The sequence below is a fragment of the Epinephelus moara genome, chromosome 6 (genome assembly GCF_006386435.1).
Source record: "Epinephelus moara isolate mb chromosome 6, YSFRI_EMoa_1.0, whole genome shotgun sequence".
NCBI classification, from domain to species: domain Eukaryota; kingdom Metazoa; phylum Chordata; class Actinopteri; order Perciformes; family Serranidae; genus Epinephelus; species Epinephelus moara.
In genome coordinates, this window is record NC_065511.1 from 10,511,822 (window position 1) to 10,535,640 (window position 23,819).

The window sequence follows — 23,819 nt, forward strand, 5'->3', positions numbered from 1 at the left end:
CAAGTTTGACAGAATTAGACAGGGTATGTAAAGAATATCTAGACTATTAAAGGGGCCTTGCTGATTTTGTCTGTGGTTGTCTCAGGTCTTCTTAGATTTTGGGTGGGTCAACACTAAAGGTGTTCTCTCAAGACTAATTATCACTGCTGGTCAGGCTAATAAATGTGACAAAGAAGAATTGCTGTTTCTTACCTGCGTCCTTCAAGGGTGCGGAGGCTGGCCTCCTCCCGGGCTGTCATACGCTCTCTGCGAGCTGAGTGCTGAGAGGCATGGAGTGGGTGACTGGGGTGACCCGGGTCTCCAGCAGATGACAGAGCTGAGCCATATCGCAACTGAGCTTCCGTGGAATCCATGATCGACACCATCCAGTTCCAGGTGGGAATCAGCTTCTCTTCAACATAGTTCTGGTCCAACAAACGATAAGGGTTGAGGGTTGCATTATGCAATATCACATATTGCATATCATTAAACAGTCAAGATGCAGAAGTTGAGGTTTTACAAAGCAGTCTTTTACTTATTTAAACGATGGTCATGGCAAACAACTTCCTGGCTCCACTGCATAATGATTATCCTTTTTTCCAACATATGCATTGTTTGTTTAGTGATTATTTCAGAAAATAATACAAATACTGTTATTTTAATTGTCTTTCACAAATCACTCTCTTGGTGCCTTGGCAAGGTAGTGGAGTATTTGGATCGCCACAGATGGCAGAGTATCTTACCTGCAGGTTGACTGCATCCTGGTAGGTGAGCTTTACAGCAGCAGGGTACTGGGAGTAGACTAGATGGTTGTACTTGGGAATCAGACTCATGAGGTCTGAGATCTGCCTGATGACGATGCTGTAGGCCCGGGCCAGGCTGCTGGCAGATGTCAGGTAGCTGCTGGAGTTGCTGGCCTCCAGGGCTGCCGCCGCTGCAGCAGCACTGGAGCTGATCGCACTGGAGCGACGCAGGTTGGTAGGGTCAATATATATCAGGCCTGTGGAGCTTGCTGTGAAAAAGATCATAACAGGCAAAATCAATACACACAATTTTTGTGAGAGTCATCTGGAATCACAAATAAGCATTTTACAACAAAATCTCACAGACAAAGTTCCACTGACCAGCAGGTGTTGAGGAGCTGGAGGGTGCACTTCCAGTGGCCCTCTGGCTGGGGGTGTTTCTCACAGCCCATTGCATGGAGCGAGGAGCCTGGGCTGCACTGTTGGCATGGGAAGCGCTGGTCGTCCTTTCCAGTGGCTCATCCAACAGGAACGTCTCCTGGTCGACATCGTCACTTTGACTGCTGCTGCTGTCGGAGTCGCTGGAGTCATTGGACTGGGAGTCGTCCTCTGAAAAGAAGGCAGGGACACTGCTGGCACCTTCAGATAGGAGGAGGAGGAGGAGAGGGGATGAAGAAAAAAGATAAAGGAGACAAATTTAATGGCTTGTGTTCATCTCACTTCCATTTCTTTCTTTTTTTTTTACATCAGATTTATACAGGCAGGAGTGCGGGTTAGTGAATCACACCACTACAAGGCCAAACAACACTAATATGATGGTGAAAACACTGAGGCTTCGAGTCAAAACAACAGCTGCACTCTGTTGATCAACTTGTGCTAAAAAACAGTTAATAATTAATATGACTTCATTTTCTGCATTTTTTAACATTATCAAAAATGTCGTTAGACAGAAAGAACAGCAATGTCTCAACTGTACTGAATATTCTATGTGGAAAATTAACAACACCATCATTAATAAGAAATATACATTTTAGATGGCCGAGGAGAAAATAAAACACCACACCATTTGGAAAAGCTACAAGTTGATTAGTTTGTTATTTGGGTGAAGGAACAACAAGACTACACTTGTGATGAGTGACATTATTAGTTAAACATGACAGACACAATAACAGTGAAATGTGAGAAAGGGACGAACTGAAGGAACTCTCGGCCGGAAACTGTGTATGCACTTTGTAAAGTCACTCTTGCCCTGACATCTGTATATGCATTGAAGTAAAAAGGAGCTCATACCAAAAATAGGAAATGCCAAGGACACCCTACTGCCTGCAAATGAAATACATCGGGTATTCAGCCAGGGACCATTTTGTCTGCTGTATCATTAGCTCTCCAAACATAAATCCCCACAATCCAAAATGCTGACTGTTAAGAACTAAGGGTTTTGTGAGGACTGAATTAGTCTGCAATTCAAGGAAAAAAATACACCACAGTGCAGCAAGACAGAAATGCAATTTCTATTTAGTGAGCAGTTGGAGCCTTACAAAGATTTGGAAAGATTTCAGTTAAAGGAGGTCAATAAGATAGGGGACCGCATTTCCACCAAAAACTCCAAAGAGGAACAGTACTTAGAGACTGAGGAGAATGTTTTATGACGGGGATTTAAAAGAAAATCTAATCTAAACTGAAAGATTAAAAACAGCTGTTGGCCAACCTGCTTCAGAGCCAGCGGTGGCTGCTGTGACGACACTCCTGCGGCCGCTTGCATTATCCTGATTGCTGTGGTTACTTTCACTGTCGCTCTCTGTTTCAGCTGCTGCGAGCAGATCCAGCTCCATGTCACTTCCTGAAAGCAGAGACAGATGCTTCACTCACTGTTGGGTGGGGTTGTAGATACAAGTAATTATTCACTAAACATTATGAATAACTCATAACAGCGTCATTCATTCCTTTGCAGTCCTGTAAAAAGTAGGGCAAGCCTCACCATCCTCGTCATGCTCATCATGCTGCCCCTCCGCCTCAGCATTTTCCTCTCCTTGTTCCTCTTGGTCATCATGGTGGTCTTCCTCACCGGCTACTCCCTCTACAACTTCAACCTAAAAGACAAACAAAACAGATCCTAAGAGCGAATACTTTGAGGCAAGACAGAGCTATTCCCACACTCTCATTATACTGTCATGAGAGTAAACCTAAGGAAAAATAGAAATAAAAATATTCATCCAAATCTCAACAGTGTGGGCTCTAGATGGCATCCTACATTCTTTGAAACTAATCACAAATACACATGGATTCACTTGCATGCAAAGCTCATTATGGCCTTAATGATTTTATAATGAGGCTCCCCACCTCCTCCACATCTGCTGACACAATGTCATCCTGCTCCTCGTCTCTTCCTCTGACAGGCTGAGACTGGCTGCTGCGCCGAGGCTGGGGGTTCCTGATGATATAAGAGGCAGCTGTCTGACTGGAGCTGGAAAAAAAATGAAGCACAAGACCAGAAGTCATTATATCTACTGAATAAGAAAAATCAACCATCTCCTGTTCCTTTTGGTTTCTTCTCTCAAAGTAAAAGTCTAGTGAATGACTCAATAATTCAGAGAAATTTGAAATCATATCTGCACTTCGGCACATTAACAAGAGGCTCTAACCCACCCAACTACCTGATACAATATAAGCACATTTCAATCTTCCATAACACAGTGATAATAAATAGTCAAAAGCTGCCAGAGCAATCTATATGGAAAATTCAGGAAAATTAAAGCCCTAAAGCCAACTGACCTGCTGGACTGGTCAGGTGAGGGTCTCGGAGGTAGTGGTTCCACAGAGAAGAGCTCCTCGCTGCCCTGAACAGCATCAATACTGGTGCTGGCCAAAGTGAAAGGAGCAGTTGGTCTTGCAATACCCATTCGCACTGGAACAATCAGCGACTCTGCTACATTGCACAGCTCCTCCACAGCGTAGGGCAGCAGAGCTTGGAAAACCCGTCGACATTTCCCAATGGGCTGAGGGATGAAGTTGCTATGTGAAGGAAATTGAGAAAAGACAAAATCAGCTTTCGCGTGAATTCAAAAAACGACCATATCAAAATGATGTCGCTGTGTAGTCCCACTTGGTAGAATCGAGCTGATGTAAGAAGACTCTGATGCTCTGTGTTCTTACTTTTTCTTCTTGGATGAGGCCATCTCCACGCTGAGGATGACAAATACCCGGGCAACAGAGCGTAGAAACCTCCTGGTAACATTGACCGCCTCTTCTCTCCGGCCAGGAGTGTACTTGTTCTGCAGCTCCTTTACTAGTGTGCCCAGTAAAGTGTCTATGAACTAATAAAGGAGAACAAAAAATATCTGACGACCAAAATACTTACAAGTGCAAAGGTCTGTTAACATCAATAAAAACCAAAGAAAATACATCACCACTGGTGATATTAGGTATCATTTGGTGTTTTCCTAAGCAAGAAATACTCATTGTTGGATTTCTTCATTAGTGTTGGTGTCTTCATTTATTTCTTATATATATATATATATAGTTTTTAAGAGCCCAGCTAAATGCATTTCATTGCAAATAACTGCACAATACAAGACACACAGATTAGGAGTGTAATGAATTGAGAAGCCATGGAGGAAAACAGTCATGTTGTCCCTGATGCAGATGAACAAACTGGACTTACGGTGATATCTGGAGCACACTTGACAATGAGGCAGTGGGTGAAACAGTCAAGGCGAATGGTGCCACTCTGCTGATTCAAGTAGACCTGCTCTTCAGGCAGGAGGTGGGCAATTCTGCTGCTGGCACTAAGTCTAGGACATACACAAAATGCAGAATTTTAAATATTTACGTGGCATTTTTCAGTTCTTTGAGCAACACAAACTAAGCAGTCTTTCAAGCTCTTATTACCAACCAAATTTTAATGCAGGGAGTGCTGTTTTTGTTGTGATACTCACGGATCTTTATTCTCCTGAGAGCCAAACATGATCATAGACTTGAGGGCGTTCCAGTCCTGCAGGACCCTCTCCAGAGCCATCTGAGCAAAACGGGGAGGTTCAAGGTCATGGTCTGGCATATCAGAATCTGAAAGAGAGGAAAGAAGAATAATGTTTTCATACACCAGATGGCTTGAAAGAATCATTTTTCAAAAAAAGCTCCAGCCTAGAACACAGTGAGCACTGAAATTTAGTTGAAAAATATCTGCATATGAATGTCTGTAAAATTTGTTTATCACTAGTCTGCACTGATTATAGGTGGTTAAAGGTAGGTAATACGCAAGTAATAAGAGTGAAGGGATACATCAATCTGGACTGACATATTGATTCAGTAATCAAAAATCCAATCTCATCAATGCAAAAAGAAAACATTGATTCGTATCATCATCTGTAAGACACGCCTTTCTTTTGAAATCCCCAGAGCATGTCTGTGTCACCATTTCCACCCAAGCACACCTCCTTCCTAAACATTCAGTACTAGTGGTCTAGTGCCAGGCAGACAATGGTAAGCAGCTAGGAAAAAGAAATGAGGATATTCACTGATATCATCTCATATTGACCGCAGGCCACTTAATTGAGTCATATTAAAATCATATCGTGGCAGACTTTGTGATATCAGCAAATATCGCATTGTTGTCCAAGAATTGATATCTTAGATCTCAGATCGTAATGAAGCTCGTGATAAACACCCCTGGTGAGAAGGATTCTGAACCTACCTTCTGCATTTGCAGCCTTGCGGTTCCTGTCTTCTCTGATGCGTGGTGGTCTGTACTGACAGTGCTCAACACTCTGCCTGGCAACAGTCTGCACCAGGAACAGTAATATATGCTCTCCCCTGCAGATGGAAAAAACAAACAGTCAGAAATAACACTTAATCCTCACTTGCACAATATGAGATCTGTTCTGTGTCAAAATAATACAATTAAGCTGATTTAGCTGGTAATGCCCACAGTTATATGGCAATTATGAAGTACTAAATAGAACACCACTCTTGGCTCATACAGAAAACACAGGGGTCTTACCTGCTGTTTGGTGTTGTGACCAGGTTAGTGGTTGTGAGTAACCTGTACAGCAGATCCAGGCGAGCAGCCTTCTGGCCGGCGATCAACGTTTTACACTTACACTTCTCCCAACAGTCACAGTATGCTGTGGGAGAGGTCCTCTTCAGCCTGGGAAAGAACAGATGCAAATTAAGATTGTGCACGAGGCCTAGTGTGGAATATAGGTGATGAAGAGCAATGGTAAAAAAAGACACAAAATTAGGACTTACTTGCAGTCATGTCCTTTGTGACACACCCTTGCACACTCAGTGCAGCAGCAGAGGGACTCGAGCAAACCACAGGTCCGACACTCAAAGATATCCTAAATGCAAAGTCATTGTGATGAAAAATACCAGTGTTCCAACTTTCAACAGAACATTATAAATTAAAGAGCTGAACAAACACTGTCTCTAAAATCAGTGAGGCTTCCTTTGTGCAGTGAAAAAAGGAACACTCCCTGAAGCTACAGAAGTTGGCCCATCAAGTAAGTAGCAGTAATCAAATGATCGTTTTAATCGCTCTCATTTTTAGGCTTATTGAGTTATCAGTTACATAACTGCCTTTAAACCTTTCATTTATCAAAAAAATTCCCATCCTATATAGACGCTGATGAATGCTCTTACAACACATCCCTTTTTCTGAGTGCCTTTCCTCTAAATATTAGCGTGATATCCTCCAGGGCTGACCTGGTTAATGTGCTCAGCTCCAGTCCAAGTGAAACTGCAGGTGTCGTTGCAGCAGAGAACATAGAGGGGCGAGTCATCTGGGTTGGTCCCCGAGGGGCAAATCATTTCCATGAATACAGAGTCTGCATCCTCCTTCTCTGCAATGCCCGGGTCACCCACTGTGTTAGAGACATTTGAGGAACAAGAGGAAAATAATGAAACTGAGGGATGCCAGTTACAGTGAGTAGTTCACTGTTGAAAGCAGGGCAGCTAACTAGGTCACGATTCACGTAACTCATGGACAACATCCAATGTTCCAGCTGTTACCTACCCACTTAAAATTACATCAGACTCACACAAAGATTTTCTCTCAGAATTTATTCACAGAGGTGGTGGTTAGTTGGTCACGCAAACTTCTAGGTTAAGATGTAAATGTAATGTTTGCAATCATAACATCCTCCCTTCAAATGACAAACCAGATTACAGCAGAAAGCAGAAAGACGAGTTATTAACTTACCCTTGGCCATTTTCTGAGCAGCCTCCAGCACTGTGATGGCTGCTGGGTAGGCTCTCCCACTGACTGCCAGCATGAATGGGGTCATTCCACGGGCATCCCTGTCAAACAACAGCAACAACAACATATACATGAGGGGCAGACAAGCAAATACACAAAGAATAAACCAGGACAAAGAAACTGCATTAGTTATGTGTACAGTAAGCGTTTTTAAGTATGATCAAATAAAGAAATAAAGAATCGTACTTGGCAGAGAGCAGCTCCCGAAGGTGTGGCCTCAGAACAACACTGTCACACATCAGCTTTAGGATAAGGTGGGCGTTGGCCTTCCTGTCTTTAGATTCAACCACAGATGGCTCAGTGGACGGCCCTGCTCATACGGAGAGGACAATCCATTAGAAGACAAACACAGTATGTCTGAACACAGTTTGAATACACAATACAAACAGTATACAGCTGATGGACTAATTTACAATGGTACCACAGAGATGATGTATTCTGAAACATACCAGAATGTCATATTACATTTAGTCATGTGCACTTATTCAGATTATTCCTCTGAAGGAAAATAACTCTTTACAATTTTTTGTCTGCATCTCTACAATATAATCTCAGCATGTACCTAAGAATTCTGTGCAGGATTTTCCTAAAATAACACCGCATAGATTCATACAAAAGTAATCCTTCTCAATACGAACAGTAGCGACAATTCCTGCACAGTATGCCTTTAATAATACCACCTGAAAAGGGTCAGTGTTTTTTTCCTATGTGCGATTCCAGACTAATGCAATTAAACTAACAGTGGTTAGTTAGCAGTAAAAAACAAGTGTTGTGTTCTCAATTCTTGCTATATACTGATTATGATTCTGAGCAGGTTTTAAGTATGTGGTGAGTTCATACTAGCAAAGTGACAACATAAACCAGACAGAATACAATCTGAATTCGGTCAATTTTTGGGTCTGCCGTTGATGCACACTGTTCTTCCACAGTGCAATACACATAAGAAACAGAGGAGCTGCTTAGAGTTGGAAAAAATGAAATAATGTTGGTTTGTTTTGAAACAGCTCCAAAGAAATCTGAACTTTAATTGTGAGTAACATTCAAAAGTTGCAGTTCGACTGACAACCATGTTGTATTGTTAGTATAAAATCTTTAGTATGTTGACATTTTTAGAGTAACTAAAACAATGAACTGTGACAATGTGTATCATGCCACCGTCAGCCCAACAACCTGCAATTGCTGATATATTTGTGCAGGCGTCTGTGAGTTTGCCCAACTGCCCAGCCATAACATGTAGCACATAATGTATAGAATTAGTATATACTATGGATTTTTCGGCATAGCTACTGTCTCCTTCTCATTCCTTTTCTATGATGACGATGTCAAGTACCTGGTATGGTGGAGGTGCTGGGTCCTTGGCTGGTCCCAGTTGAGGCAGTGGTGAGTGAGCCTACAGCTGGTGCTAGAATGAAGTCAATGTCACCATCTGTTGAAAAAAAAATATATATCTTGTTTTACATTGCAATGATAGTGTCCATCTGAAAGGGCTCTAAAGAGCAGACACAGATAAACTTAGGTATACAGTCTCGTAGAGATGCACTGACCAGGGTCCATGGGTGGGGGGTCAGGAACCCAACTTGGTGGGGCAATAGGTGGTGACACAGGGTCCTGGTGGTCACTGGATGACGGGCCAGACTCGTGACGGCCAAGACCTGCTGCTCTTAGAGACCTCCGCATCATCTCCCTCAGACGAAGCCTTATGACATGACACGAAATAAAACATGGCACTGACATTAAGACCAATAGTGTTGCTTGTGTTTACATTATTTTAACTGAAGATCTGTTCACTGACAGTATAAGCAAAAATATTCCCTTCTTATAGGGAGCCTTGTGTACTCTGAACAACACTGTACATGCTGTACAGTTTTCTGTACAAACTTAATATTCTGTTGAGTGCAAAAACAGTTTGAGTGGTCAATTACCCTCTGCTGCTGGAGGAGCCAGTCCTATTCCCAGAACTGTTGCTTGAGACCACAGAGATGGCATTGGCAATTGCCTCCACAGCAGACAGACGCTCTGCAAATGTGTTTCTCTCCGACCTTTCAGCTTCTGAAATGAAACAGCAGGGTCACTTAGCATGGAGAAGAGAGTCTTGGGGAAACAGGCAATTAAACTGACACAGGAGCACATTAGAATTATGCGTTGAGAGAAAAAATCATTTTCTTGCACATTTTTTTTCATCATTTAACATTTTCTAATTAGGATGGCAAAGTCCAAAACTAAAATACATTGGGAAGAAAAATGTGACTATAACCAGCAAATCAAGATAAACTACTTTTCGGATCATATTTAAAATCTGTAACGATTTATTTTGTCCCAGCTGCCAGGGAGAGCTTGACATGGATTGTCTAAAGCACCAGCTTACCTTCCTCCTCTTTGGTCTCCTTGTTACTAACAGGGAAGCAGACAGAGACAGCAGCATGGAGGATGTTGCGGTTTCCATCACAGCGATGATCTAGAAGTGCTCCGAGGGCTTGGCTGCCCTGATCCAATAAGAAGGCCTGCTCAAGGTTCACCAGGTACTGCCGACATGCCTCATAGTCACAACGTAGCACATGCTGCATCAGCGTCTGTTTCTGAAACACAAGAGGACGACAAGCGGGTACTGATTATGTCTTTGAAGTCTCACTGCGACTAAGACAGCATTGCTTTTTGGTCTTTCAGACAGATTTATGGGTAGGAACGTAATAGGAACCACCATATTAAAACTGCTGAGGTGTTGTGTTTTGTTTTTTTTGCAAGGTCACTGAGATAAGTTTCACAGGCACAAAACAACATTGACCACATCTACATGGTCATCTACTAAGTAATGTATTTTTTTAGCCATATTTTTTTTCACATTGTATTTATAAGGTCATGCTTACCTCAACAGCCATTATAATAATAGCAGCTTTCTTTTTAATTGTGGAGTTAGAGGGGAGGTTGGCCAGAGAATGCACCCCCATTCCAAGGCTGTTTATAGGTGGCAGGTCCAACCAATCAGGATCTCGAATGCCGCCCATGCAGTCTTTGGCCATAGGGTAGATTGTGCCATTTCCATCTCGAAGGATGATGGGAGATTCCTTTAAGAAAATTAATTTCAGCATTAAAGATTAGTATACAGTAAGGCAGGTGCAAAACTGCAAAAACAAATCACTGATTTGGGAGAGCATCTCACCTGTCCTGCAGTAAAGATGGCCACATTGCGCTCACTCTGCCCCAGGAAGGCCAGATTACTAGTGGGGAAGTTGTTCTCCTGTTCAGCTTTGCCTGTGGCCAGGTCAAAGATACAGTACCGTACCCAGTTACCAGTTTTCAGCACTGCATGGACTCCTGGAAGATGGAGAGTCAGTTAAGAATCAGAAAGACAAATCTAGAGAAAACTACCAATAACCAAACCAACAGACTGATAACGTATATCAAAGATACACTGACATATAGAAACACAGACAAAGACTTACCTTTGGAGTCAACATTCACAGCCAGAATCTCTGCCTTTTCTGGTATACAGAGCTTTTTAGGTGTGCGCTGAAAACAGTCAGGAACTTTAGGAGTCCCACCAGTTTTGACCACCTGCAAGGAAAAGATTGAAGAAAAGTAAATTAATATGAATGTCAGGTGGAGAGATTCTCACGCTGGCACAAATACATTCACACTGAACTCCACATACTGAGATGGAGACAAGCAACATAGGATCAAGTTATGTTCATACCTGCAGCTCATCTATTCTGAGGAGCCTACAGTCCTGCAACAGTGATGATGGGTCTGAGTCAGTGGGAGCTGCAGTGCTCTGGTTGCTCATGCTGCTTGATGTCCCTGGAAACTTCACAGCAACGTATGCACCATCCACTTTCAGCACCTAGAACATAGTATGAAGATGATACGTTGTGAAACTGAGATGTCATGACAAACCAGGAAGGCATTTTTATAATTTATAGCAGGGTATGAGAGAAGCCAGAGACTTTAACATCTGCATTATATTACTACATTTGCATTAACAGTTGATCTTCGATATATTGCCACATTTCACATGTACCCACCTTTCCTACAGGAACATTTTTAACATCTTCCACAAACACCACCTCTCTGAGAGGCCACTGCTCCTCATTCACCTTCTCTTCCTCTTTGGGAGCTGGGGTAGAACGCCTTCGCTCTGAAAATAGTAGGACATGCTTACTTTGACTCCTATGGTCACAGAATTTTCAATTAAGACACTAAATTAACATTTACATCAATGGATTGGAAATGTTTTGGGATCATACTCAAAATTATTTGTGAAAAAATATACTGCTGACCAGGTGATAACAACTAGTGTGAAGTAGGGAAAATTAACTACCACCACTGACAGCTAGCTGTATGGTTCATATGTTAAAAGCAGGCAAAAAAGGCAACCAAACAAACCAGAGTCTATATTGTAAACTGGCCATACTTCATTCACGGGAGAACAGGGAGAGGAAAAAACTTGCTGATAAATGCCTGTGCACCATCTGTTTCAAAGTCAAAGGACTAATGAGAGCACAGAGTGAGAAAGAAATTGGTTCTGTGCCTGGGAGATAGAGAGGAAAGTCAAGACTTCAGTGTTGTTGAGAGAGCTGGAGGTTAAGAGGGAAGAGATATCAAGAGAAAAGCTGACATACTATAGGGCAGTGAGGCACTGCTAGCAATGGAGGAGGTATCACTGCAGGTAGACGCTGGGGAGGGAGGGGGACCCATCTCAGTCTTCACAAGCTCTGGCTTGCTTTCCGTCCTGTGGGTTAAGACCAGGTTAGTGAGATGGATTTTACTTATTCTCACATATCTACAAAGGTAGGGGAAAAGCAAAATCATTTAAGTGTTTTTGATCAAATTTTTAATGCCTAAATCCATATAATTCAATAGCAGAGGTGGAGAGAACTTTACACTTTTATTGTGGTATTCTACAAGTAACGTGGCATGATGTCCATTTAAAGAAAAAACAAAGCTGAAGCGAGAAAGCAGAACATGGCAGATGGTCTAAGAACATAAACCTCCAACAGCCACTGTAGCAACTCAGAGCAAACTCCTGGCCAGATCAGCAAACTTTCTGTTGTTAACATTACAAAGGCCAGACCCAGTCTGCTGTGACCCCCTGCACTGGGGTGTTGCTACAGCCACTACTGAAGGTTCGTCTGTGGAGCTTTTGCCCGCTCTCCTTGTGGCGAATAACTTCCGAGTGACAGGTAATGAGGCAAATGGACAGCAGAGCAGGCTAAGCAAATTAATGCGCTGAGCACAGCTCTACAATAAAATACAAATGTATCCACTTAAAAAAAAAAAATAATAATAATCACTGCGTGACAGTTAATGCTGATATTGTGGCAGAATACAAATCAATATATAGGGAACAGTGCAAGCCTGATGACCAGGGAAAGCTAGATGTAACTGTTTTAGTTTCTGTGTCCGCAGAGTGCTACGATCACAACAATCAACACAAACTCAGCCTAATTCCCATAAATTCTGTGTAACCTTGCAATCTTGTCCAATCATCACAACTTGAAATTTGACAATTTAAAGCAATTAAAGTCAGTCAGATGTTAGCCGCTTCTGTCCAACGCTTAATTATGACGAGTAGGGGATCCTGTTCGTTGTGCTGTGTTAGGTCCTACTAACAGAGCAAAGAGATTAGGAGGAGAGCAGCTCACAAAGATAGTCCTTTAACGCTGCATCAAAGGACAGCAACAGCTGTTCGAGGGTGATCAGATGTCACACCCCAACCAGGCTTACCATCACAAATGGATTCTAATTTTGTGGGAAACACTGAATGCTCAAAATAACAGGCTCCGAATGCATGACATTTTTATCAATTTTCACTTGCCCCCACAATGTCATTTCAAAAAAGGAGAGAGGAAAAAATGCCTACAAATATCGCAATTTTTCAAACAACAATCCCAAAAACCTCCATGAAATCCTAGAGGGACTGAAGGTTACTTCAATTCAATATTTAATATTAAATATGCAATATCTAAGAGTGCTTCATGGAATACAACTATTAAAGAGAAAACCATAAAAACAGTCATAACTTCATTTACCACTTTTCTATGCAGTATATTATGCTGCTGAATTAAAAGTCAGACAGACTGCCTGCCTTGAGATGTGCATTGTTTTTGGAAATATGTCTCATTAAATAAATAAGTGTAGGATTCAGCTTTTGCAATAGTCTATTGTAAAATAAATAAATAAATAAATAAAACACAATAAATTGTTAATATCAAAACCCAATACATATTAAATCTGGGGATAGGCATATTGTCCCCACTGCAATATCTACATTATGTAACCAGAGGGACTGAGTCTGTGTCCTCTATTAGTGGCTAAAAGAGTATTGAAATGAAATGATAGAAAACTATTCATAAACAAAAATGGACAGCTTTTTTTCTACATAAAATGAAACTGACTTGATTTCCTGGGTCTTAGTGGTCTTTTCCATGTTTTTGAGGCTCTCTGGTGAGCGCAGCTGGAACCTGCAACTGTCGTTCATGTTCCAGACAGACTCCAACAGGACGCCCACTTTGGGAATCCCAGCACTGACAGAAAAGGCCACTGCACCGGCATGGTAGAGGGGGTTATTCCTCAAGCACACCTTAGGAAGGAATCGGCAAATTTATTTTACACTAACTGCAAGGCTTATGCTGAGCTCATACCAGGACTCTTGTAGAAAATGTCTTAAGACAGACCTTTAATAAACATTAAAACAGGAAATTCTGTCTTACCTGTGTTCCCACGGTGATGTTTGGTATCGAGGAGATGCCAGCACTGGACTTTGGCTTTTTGTTCTTGGCTCTGGCCTTTTCAAGCATTTTCTTCCGTTGACTAAAAGGCACAACACCCCTGCAGACAGACACAAGCATCAAAGAGTCAAAACTTTGCTGACATTTATACCTTTCCTTGACATATACCACTCTCATTGTGAATTGACACACATCAATTTGCAAACCTTTCTAAATGTCAGGTCTGCAGGAAAATTTGCATTACTTGCTACATGTCCCCATTGTGTATTCTGGCACAAGAATGCAGAAAAAAACAAGGGTGTATGGTGTATTTAAAAAAATCCAAGGGACTTCTACACTTCAAATAAAGGTCTTAAATCATGTTAAGCATAGTGTCCGTTTTCTGGCAAGGCAAAACTTACTAAGAATAACTGTACTTTTAAGAACAAAGAGAATTGCAATGCCATAATTTTCCTAAGTTTCCTAGGATGAATACCACCTACCTTCTATTGAAGCAACTAGCAACTAATTAATGCAGTAACAGAATCTCTTCCTATTACTAACACTGTGAACTGGAAATGTTAGAATTAGGGCTGCCCCTTGAAAGTCAGAGATTCAAATCATCCTTTGGAGTCCCCTCAGTCGACTGAGATTACTTCAAGTAGAGCTGTGTAGTGTACTTCTGGGGACATTTTGGTCCCTAGATTTTGCTCTTGACTTCACAATACCCTCTGGTACAGACAGCTTCGGACACAATACAGCAGCACAGAAGAGGAGAGACTCTGCACCGTAAGGCTTTGAGATAACAAAATCTTCTCTCCTCTGCTCATAAGTGGTGACTTTACAGCTCACAGCAACTTAATACAATACCGTCTCTGGCTTTTGTTTTATACCCAGAGTTGGCAAAAAATATTATTGCACCTTTCTGATCTGTCGTTAGCATAGTTAGCTTGTTTCCTACATGCTACTGTCACGATGAACGTCCAGCTGAACCTTGTTTAAACTTATAAACTCTATATGCAACAAAAAAGATAACTGAATATTCGTATTGAACCAGCAAATCTAACTAAAGTGACCTAATTCTGAGTCAGATATGGCCCTATAATAACCTACTGTTTTGCATTTGACTTTGATGAACACCTCTGCTACACTGAAGAGGATAACAAACCACAGCGGCATCCAGGAGGCAATGTTATACACAAATAATTATAAGTCCATTCAGTATAGTTTCATGGAAAAACATTTTTTGTTCTCACCACCAGTAGAGGCTATTCTCCAGCTGTGCACACGTGTAGAGTGCACAGCAGTGCAGTGACACCATACGTTCGCCCTGCAGCTCAGGGAAAGCCTGAGCACTGTGCTCCAGCTTAGAGGCCACTGTGCTCAGTGTGTCGTCCACCCAGGTTGCCACCTGTACCACACACACAAACATAAATTGATGAACAATTCACTGAATACATATTTGTAATGTGACTATGGCTAATAAGTAACTAAAGAAACATTCTCTCATAATTATACAACTCCTCCTGTGTTTGAGTACTGTTACCATGAACAAATACATGTTCTTAAATCAAGAGTCGCAATCATCACCTACCTTGTTGGTCTCTGTAGCCACAGTGGCTCTGATGCTATTGGCAGACAATAAGGTGATCTTCTCATTGGCCAGGCCCAGGAAGGATACACGTGGGTGATGAATTGAAGGATTCTGATGGAGCAAATGACAGAAAAGTTGGTTATATTAGGTCTAAAACATGTAATAAACCACCACTGCTTTTGAAACAGATAGATGCTTTTTTGCTACGAAAAAAGAAACACTAATTCCAATCACATAGTTTGAATTCTCCACCTGTGCATTCCTGTAGGGTTCAGGTTCGCTCCACTTCCACTGATAAAGCTCTCCTTTGGAGCTGACAGCCACCAGCTCTGAGAACATGGCTCCGATACTTACAAACTTCACACCATCCTGGAAAGAAAATTAGATATCTCAATAAGTGTCTGATCAAGCGAATCTTAACTCTAAATGTTCAATGAACTGAACTTGCTACTAGTTGAATCCAACCAGCTGTAGAGACATTTCCAGAAAGTCAAAGGTAAAAGATCAAAGCTGCACTAGCATCACAGCAAAGGTTTGTATTTCTGTGTTTTAAATCAAACATTGCATTAACAGCTCTGTTTGTGCTCCTCCTACCTTGTCAGGCCACCATTGGAGCTCCTCTCCCAAGGAGACAGGGCTCTGGACTGGGATGCTCTTCTTGTCCAAGCTGGGCTCACCCTCGCGGCTGGTGGAGCCTCGCTCTGTGTCAAACGAGGCCCCGTCCAGCCACCGGCGCTCGCGTAACCTCAATACAGACTCACGCTCACGCAACAGCTCTGAGTCGCGCTCTAAGGGAAGAAGGAGAACTGGTATGCAATAAGGTCACACCAGTGGGATAGAAGTAAGCCACTCTCTGGGAAAGACCCGTCAACATAGTTTTAAGAATAGAGAGAGAAAGATAGATTCTTTAGAATCACTGTAATGCAAATCAAAATTGCAGTACTAAAGATTGAGTGGGAGTCTAAATTATACTGATGGGTGAGTCAGTTTGCACGCTCATATGTTAAAATGCGAGGTAGAAGAGGAAGTGGATAGATAGAAAGAAAGAAAGCATGCATATGGGCTAAAAGTGGGCTAGGTAGGATTTTTAGAATAGACTGCCTTTAAGGGTCCCTGTTAAGACAGGTGGGCCTAGCGGGCCTTTCTCAGAGAGCTCTCAGTATGTACTACAGCCATGCAGCATACAACACCAAACATTTATAACCTGTTAAACCAAACACCCATATTACAAGTCAAGCTTAACAGACTGAAGAGAAAATTTCCCCAGCAAACAAACAAGCTAAAACCATTTCATTTCACATTAATTTCTACAAAACCTAGACTAGCTTAAGTATACATAAGGCAAAGAGGAAAATATTTTCTGTCACTGGCCTTAAAAAGGCTTTGCCTGTTACATAAATCTATCTTTTTCAAAACTAAAGCAACTGGCAATTTTTTTTTACAGTTCATCTAAAAAAAACATACTGAACAAACACTGTGTTTGCTTTCCCAACTTTTTTGCTACTGTCATCTTATCTTTAATAAGCTATTAAAGCTCCATCCCCACAACAAAAGCCATCACCAGTGTTGCCACCAAAGCCTGTCTAACACCCTGTCTTGCCTTAACTTGTCAGAAGTGAGTTGTTGAGTTACCTCTGGAGGATCCCAGGCGAGACAGTGAAGAGCGCCTAAAAGAGGGGTAGCCAAAGTAGCTGATGTCTTCAGAGAACATGGCATCGGCATCAATTATCACACTGGGATGAGCTGAATGAATGTCAGCATCCAACAGGGACATCAGGTCCTCTGCAGGGGGCAAAGGCACAAAAGGATGCAAGGTTTAACAAAAAAATATTTCTTTAATGAATTTGCCAAATACTGCCTTGCCAATTACAATTATTATAATTAAATTATTTGAACAGTGTATAACTCTTCCACACAGGCCTATTTATATTTTAATATGGTGAACTCCTGCTGAGCCTGAACTCCCTTCTTAAGTATTTATGTGGCTAATGGAATTGAGCTTATTCAAAAAACACAATAATATTGCTTGATATAAGCCACTGTCCTTTCTGTCTCCATTTGCTGTTTTTGTTTTGACAAACCTCCAGGGAGGTAAGACTCGCTTGCTGTGTCGTCTCCATCATCTCCATCTTCATCATCCCGACTCAGCAGGTTGTTAACGGCGAGGTTGACATCCAGGTTGGTCCTCTGTAGCTCTCTAATGATCACACTCCTGGACTTCCCCTGAAGGACAACCTGGGCCTAAGATAAAGGACAACAAAGCAGAAAACACATTTTATTGGTATTCACTTGTTACTGCAGATTAGAAGGTAAGTGTGCACTGTTTTATTCCAATTCAGAAAATTTCAAAGAAAATATTTTTACCTGAGTAATAAGTTCCTCTGGGATGACAGAAGCTGGAATGACTGGCTGAGGCTGGCTACCCAGCAGGCCCGAGCCACGATCCCTTCCTGTGCGGATCACCCTGGTCTGTCGACGGGAATCGCGGGCTGCTGTTGATGACCTGCCCGATGTGCCTCCGCCACCGCCTCCACTGCCGCCCCCTCCTCCTCCACTGCTGCCACCTCCAGCTCCACCTCCCCCTGCTCCTCCTCCACTTCCACCTCCTCCACTGCCTCCATTAACACCAGAGCTCCAGCGACTCCTGTTACATACAGTGCAAGGCCATGGTCAGACACAACTGCCAAAAAAACACCATCTGACTAACAGAGCAGACTCAAAACACGCACACATCTGCAAACGAAGGGGTTCAGCCTTTGTGACAGTGAAGACAGGGCAGTACAGACTGAGAAGGTTTTGCATCAGCGGCATTTAAAGGAAGGAAGAAATTAACTAAATGATGGCAATTTTTTCTGACTTAAATCAGGTACTCTAAGAGCAAAAGCTTACATATGTAGGATATTTTACTTTCATTTTGTTTCAGTTCAACATTAAACTGTAAGGGTGCAAGTTAAGAGGGTTATTTTGCAGCTATTTCGGTTCAGCACAACTTCAGTATCAGGACCCACAACAACTATATTTTGAGGAGGAACTTTCCAGTGGTCACTAATAGCAAAAGCACAGAGAAGACTGCATTCTGCAAATTTAGCAGAGTCAGTGAATATGGCCATGCTTTTTTGATTTATGCCGTTTGGTGGACACATTTATCCATTACATTTTACAGCACCCTAAGGTTCTCTCTTCAGTATGAAGAACCCTGTGGGGAATACACCCCTAACCCACTGCAGCATCAGTGCTGTGCTCTGAACACTGAGCTTACACAGGACCGTTTGTCTCTGTCAACCCTGCCAGAACTTACCCAAGGGTGTTGCCTGCCAGTCTGCCCAGTGTGTCAGAGCCAGACAGGAACCAGGGCGGATCACTAGTCCTGCCTGGCCTGGAGCTCCTTCCTGTCCCTGAACCACTGCTCAACTTTGAACTGGAAACAAAAGATGGGAGATCAGTTACAAACCTATAGAAGTCCCACACAGGACCAAAAGACTTTCTTTTATTACCTGGGTTAACAGAAGCTAAATTCACCCAAGGCTTGTTAAATTATACCCCTTGGTTCAGGATTCATTTTCTTTAAATATTACACTGTGAAACAGGAGGGGGTATTTTGGAGACTAGCATGGCAACACCCTTGGGAATCTGAATTGGCTGCAACTCGTTCCTCGTTCAAGACTTTCCTTTTTTAAAAGTTCTTGGGGTTTTGGGGCTGCAACTGCTTCTCCTATTTCAAGATTTCTTATAATGAATGCCTTCTGAGTTTAACCAAAAGTTGTTTGCTTCAATATTCTTAACTGTTTTGTTCTTAATATTTTTGTTATAATGAGTTTAAATTGTGTTTTGCTGTGGCAAGGGAACTAAATTATGACAACTTTGCCAACATTTCATATACCATGGACTAACACTGAATTCAGATACTGTCCAACAAAATAATACAATCACATTTAGTACCATATTGTAACAAAGGGCAATGTGATACAGAGACAGGGATTCAAATGATTCAGATGCAATACAGAGAAACAGCAACTGTATCTACAAGCTGTCACAACCAGTATAACTTCTGATACAATTCAAAATCACAGAGGATATTAGGCTGTGTTCAGTGAGCTGACAAACTTGCCAAAGACAACCTGCCACACTCCTTTTCATAGGCTTCCCAGCAGCCCACAGTGGTGCTGACTGAAAAGCTATACAGTGTGAAACCATCTCATCTTCTTTTGCAAGTCTGCAGCTGGGAAAAACATGTGTTCTGCAGAAAAGTTTGGAGCAGGGTGCTCCTCAGCCTTTTACAGCCTGATTCACATGCATATTTAGCAGCTAGAGGGGCCTTGAAAGCTCTGAAATCACTGTTGGATGTTGTTCTCCTGGCAGAGTATCGACAACTATCAATGAGACATTCACCAAAAATACATTCACCTAGCCAACACAAAACAGAGCAGCTAGTAAAAAAGGATTTTTATTAAATAGCACACACTTGTACAGCCAAGGAAACTAGCTTTCAGAAAGTTACACAAACAATTTTGGGACTGTCTTGCAGTTGGTTGTTTGGTGTAAAAATCAGAATAAAGACAGAGGTATTTTATATTAGAAACCAAATATGTCACTGGAATAGATTTAGCTTTGGGGAATAACTCTCCAAAAAGCAGCACCGTATTAAGAATGACTTAATATACAACATAATCTTAACAAGCACAAAACCAAAGCATCCCCCATTCCAACAGCTGTCTGTTGGGAGGACTTTCAGGGAATAGACCTGTAAAGTATTCAGACACGTTTTACTCCTGAAAGATTGAAATCTTTGTAGCACATAGACAAAGTATCATTCTACAAGTGTAATCAAGTCCAACTGCTTCATACTCAGCCAATAGGGGCACACGAGTCAAATTCAAATCACAGCAACCACCGTCAGTAAGCTTGAGCACGCTCAGTGCGTCTTGTTCTAGACATATCCACAAGCAATCTGTTTTCCAACTCGCTGCCAAAGCTAAAACTGTTTCCGGGACAGATCGCATCATAAAGAAGTCTCTCACCCATCGCTGCCATCCGGTTTGCTGAGCTCCAGGCGATCAGGCTGGACAGCAAAGCTGATTCTGCACACACGTCCATCCTACAAGAGATGCATTGTTTTTAGTGTCACAGATCTGACAAGAGAAAACTCTTAAAGAAGGAAATATTGTATTTTAATGTTGAGTGCAATTTATCAAAGTAGGAATTGAAAACTACATAAAGCCCAGCATAAAATAACAACATAAAGCCACTTAACAACCCACCTCAGTGTATATGCAAATTATTACTGTGCATTAGTATTTAAGAGGTGCTGTATACTGGAATATGTGATTAATGTTATAGCCAAACGCATGAAGCCAGAGACCACGGGGTGCGCCAGCTAGCTAAGTCTTGTCTCAGTTGTGGTCTAAAAGTTAATAATAAATTCATCAAATTCAGTGCCCCATCACGCTATTTTCCAAGCTACTGCAGCTGTTATATTTCACAGGACCCGCATGACAGCAGTTTCCATGGAAACACAGCCAGTTTCATCTGATTTAGGCTGGAAAAACAATAGATGCGGACAGGTCCGTTGTCAATGTGTTTGTGAGAAGGAGAGAGCGAGAGAGAGACAGACAGAGAGAGAGAGAGAGAGAGAGAGAGAGAGAGAGAGAGAGAGAGAGAGAGAGAGAGAGAGAGAGAGAGAGAGCAACACAAGGAGGGGCTGAGGGAATTGTTGTACTGAGCGCAACTTTGCAATTAAATACAAATTTACTCATTTTAAACAGTAATAAAATAGAAAATCAATGAGACACTCAATGTTGATATTGTGGTGGGTTGGCACAAATAAATCAATGTATGGGAACACTGCTGTGCCATCAGATTAGACATTAAGATTGCCGCTCCACTATGTTTGATGTCTGTTTATGCACAACTGCATTGCAAAGATGGAAGGTGTAATATCTGACTCCACATTCATCCTGAACCGATTCCATCTGCATGCCCCAGTTTGCTGACATTTCTGTCAAAGCTCAAATATACAAACTAAGGTTAATCACTTCACGCCTCTTCAGTGTGTCTATAGCCCTGATCAAATTGGATTAGCCCGACTGTGGTGGAGTCCTGAATATAAACAACAAATGTAATCTGTTAAATCTAGTCCACAATTTCTACACAGCCAGAAAGTAAAACAGAAGCAAATCAGCCGGTATTTTAAAGCAAAGTCAAAGGTCATCTGATATTAGTGACCCAATTTGAGATGAAATCTTCCTATTATACTGAACTGTTTTGGTGAGCAATAAATTAATCATAAACATAAACTCTACATCTCTGAGTGTTTCATCAATGCTAATGATGTAATGTCTGATAGCATTACCTCAAGGAGAAATCCGGCATGGTTTGGACCAACAACACACTGTTTTAGGGTAGCCTGCTCCAGCAGACTGAGGTGTGGATGACTGCATTCGAAAAAATAAAAGGAGCACAAAGATAAATAAGACAAATACAGGATTAAAACCAAGGTCCTGTTTACAACAACTGATGAAATTAAACAAAGCAGCCTTCAGTTGCAATGCTGACACCAACTTACCTATTATAGCTGTATTTGTTGAGTTTTTCTGAGACTTCACGGAGCCTGGCAAGAAGAGAAAGACAAAATTAATGAGTATAAGTCCTGTTTAAAAAACAGTTAATGCAAATTAATGTGTGCAATTCAGAAATGCAGTGCAGGAAGACACTTTAAAACATGACCCATGGATAACATAAATCATGTTGATTTACCCTAACAAAGACCATTTAGGTGCATTACAAATGGCTTCAACTCATCTTTTCAATTTCTCTCATAAAGCAAAGCAATACCAGGACATACTAGCATATGTAGTATATATTACTTTTCACAAGTTTCTTGAACATAATAAACAAACAAATATAAGGCAAATTAGGAGCATAGCATATGTTGGTTATTATGGCAAATTCAGTTTTCTGCATAATGTTTTACTGTTAGTTTGATATGTCAAATACCGCCAAAAACTGCAGTACCCATGAGCCCCATTGGCTATTACTATGAAGAAGATGCCAACCAGAGAGGCGAGTCAGAGTTGTTGCATATTTTTAACACCATGTCATTGAGGATCAAGTTGCTGCATTGATTCCCAAATAATCCAGAATTCAAAATTGAATAATAAACACTGCATTTCCAGGGTTATAAAAAGATTTTTACTTCTAAAACACCTGCCAGCCAAAATATCTCCTCACTACAATAGAGCAAAGCAATTGTCAAGCCTGCCACTCAAACATAACAATGTCTGCACTGGTAATAAATATGTACAGACACTACCAAAACTATATATTCGATAGTGTGCTCTTTCTCTTTTCAAAGCAGTCTACCTAATTAACTGCCTGTTGCAGTTCACTGTCTAATTACCTTCTTCATTGTTTGCACTCCAGATTTCCGTTTACTTCCACACTCACATCAAATATACACAAACATCCCAACAGTCTGGAGAAATAGGCTAGCATTTATCCAAACATGCTTGACCACATATGAGGAGATGTATTGTATCGTGCTTGAAATTGCGTAGTGTTTGTGAAGAAACATGCATCAACTCTTGACTCCTCCCACTGCTTTGACTTATGCTGTCATCTTGAATATATAGTTCTGCAAACTGTTTCTTCCATGTGGTCATTACACACAGATATAGAAGTACCAGGTCACCTGTTGTGATGAATGACCTCACTCAAACTCAAAAGAAAGGATGTCAACAAATGCCAACTGGCATTATTGGATGGAAGGCAAGAAGAAGACAACTCATTTTAGTGGTAAGTGTAAATGCAGTGCCGTTATGGAACATGTATACTATTTAGACACAATTTACATCATACCAGGTGTACACCAGAAAATACTTTCAGAAATCTTGCTCATGACTGCACAAAAACAAGAGATGAGCAATGAAAAAATGTCCACATAGATGTACAAAGTTCAAATGTAAATATGCTGTATTTTTTTTCCATTGTCCTTGTCATTACTCTGCTAGATGAAACATGCCCTCAGGCTGACAAAGAAAAGTCTAAAATAACACGAAATTGTGAGAGATACAAATAATAAAGGCGGAAATCTCCTCACAATACAGAAGAACAATAAAAGCCCATGCAGCAATCCAAATACTACAGGAAGGTATCAGAAAATTATTCACACATCATCCAGGTCAGTCATTCACTAACCTAGCCATCAAACCACTCTAGCACAGATGCAGAGTCTACTCGCCTCAGTGAGCAACTGAAAACAGTTTCACTAAAGCACAGCAAAAATATATTAAACATCCATCACACTACAGGAGGAATAGCATTTGCCATTCTTCTGCGCTAAACTAATGTGTCTATGCAGACCTCCGTTAGGTCAAACAAACCACTGGCATTGGGTTGAGGAAATCTGACCGGATGTTCATGCCAGGCAAGAGCTTCAAATGAGCCAAGCTGGACCAAGCCTTTTTACTTCAGATAGAGGCACTTATCTGCTTTGACAACTGCAAGTTCCTTCATGGGGAAGAGAGAGGAGGGGGCCTCCCAGCAGCACA

General features: G+C 41.5%; 1 protein-coding gene across 7 annotated transcripts in view; it reads right to left on the reverse strand.

Annotated features, from left to right (window-relative positions):
- ubr5 (ubiquitin protein ligase E3 component n-recognin 5) overlaps window positions 1-23,819 on the reverse strand; it is a 37,215-nt gene that overhangs the window by 11,774 nt on the left and 1,622 nt on the right. For 3 of the 7 annotated variants that reach the window (XM_050046629.1, XM_050046627.1, XM_050046624.1), the window contains exons 2-41: window positions 21,836-21,880; window positions 21,623-21,704; window positions 20,292-20,368; window positions 18,572-18,691; window positions 17,638-17,917; window positions 17,355-17,514; window positions 16,906-17,055; window positions 15,868-16,079; window positions 15,526-15,642; window positions 15,274-15,384; window positions 14,936-15,090; window positions 13,683-13,800; window positions 13,368-13,552; window positions 11,592-11,701; window positions 10,995-11,107; window positions 10,667-10,813; window positions 10,416-10,527; window positions 10,133-10,287; window positions 9,840-10,037; window positions 9,341-9,551; window positions 8,898-9,024; window positions 8,520-8,671; window positions 8,306-8,401; window positions 7,162-7,285; window positions 6,919-7,016; window positions 6,423-6,580; window positions 5,967-6,058; window positions 5,719-5,865; window positions 5,413-5,531; window positions 4,658-4,784; window positions 4,384-4,513; window positions 3,876-4,036; window positions 3,495-3,734; window positions 3,063-3,186; window positions 2,701-2,812; window positions 2,431-2,562; window positions 2,013-2,045; window positions 1,104-1,361; window positions 723-991; window positions 193-404 (exon numbers count right to left, since the gene is read on the reverse strand). In XM_050046629.1, coding sequence (XP_049902586.1) covers window positions 193-404; window positions 723-991; window positions 1,104-1,361; window positions 2,013-2,045; window positions 2,431-2,562; window positions 2,701-2,812; window positions 3,063-3,186; window positions 3,495-3,734; window positions 3,876-4,036; window positions 4,384-4,513; window positions 4,658-4,784; window positions 5,413-5,531; window positions 5,719-5,865; window positions 5,967-6,058; window positions 6,423-6,580; window positions 6,919-7,016; window positions 7,162-7,285; window positions 8,306-8,401; window positions 8,520-8,671; window positions 8,898-9,024; window positions 9,341-9,551; window positions 9,840-10,037; window positions 10,133-10,287; window positions 10,416-10,527; window positions 10,667-10,813; window positions 10,995-11,107; window positions 11,592-11,701; window positions 13,368-13,552; window positions 13,683-13,800; window positions 14,936-15,090; window positions 15,274-15,384; window positions 15,526-15,642; window positions 15,868-16,079; window positions 16,906-17,055; window positions 17,355-17,514; window positions 17,638-17,917; window positions 18,572-18,691; window positions 20,292-20,368; window positions 21,623-21,704; window positions 21,836-21,880 — 5,769 coding nt within the window. The remainder of the gene's footprint in view (window positions 1-192; window positions 405-722; window positions 992-1,103; window positions 1,362-2,012; window positions 2,046-2,430; window positions 2,563-2,700; window positions 2,813-3,062; window positions 3,187-3,494; window positions 3,735-3,875; window positions 4,037-4,383; window positions 4,514-4,657; window positions 4,785-5,412; window positions 5,532-5,718; window positions 5,866-5,966; window positions 6,059-6,422; window positions 6,581-6,918; window positions 7,017-7,161; window positions 7,286-8,305; window positions 8,402-8,519; window positions 8,672-8,897; window positions 9,025-9,340; window positions 9,552-9,839; window positions 10,038-10,132; window positions 10,288-10,415; window positions 10,528-10,666; window positions 10,814-10,994; window positions 11,108-11,591; window positions 11,702-13,367; window positions 13,553-13,682; window positions 13,801-14,935; window positions 15,091-15,273; window positions 15,385-15,525; window positions 15,643-15,867; window positions 16,080-16,905; window positions 17,056-17,354; window positions 17,515-17,637; window positions 17,918-18,571; window positions 18,692-20,291; window positions 20,369-21,622; window positions 21,705-21,835; window positions 21,881-23,819) is intronic. The other 4 variants (XM_050046631.1, XM_050046630.1, XM_050046628.1 and 1 more) reach the window with 2 other exon arrangements.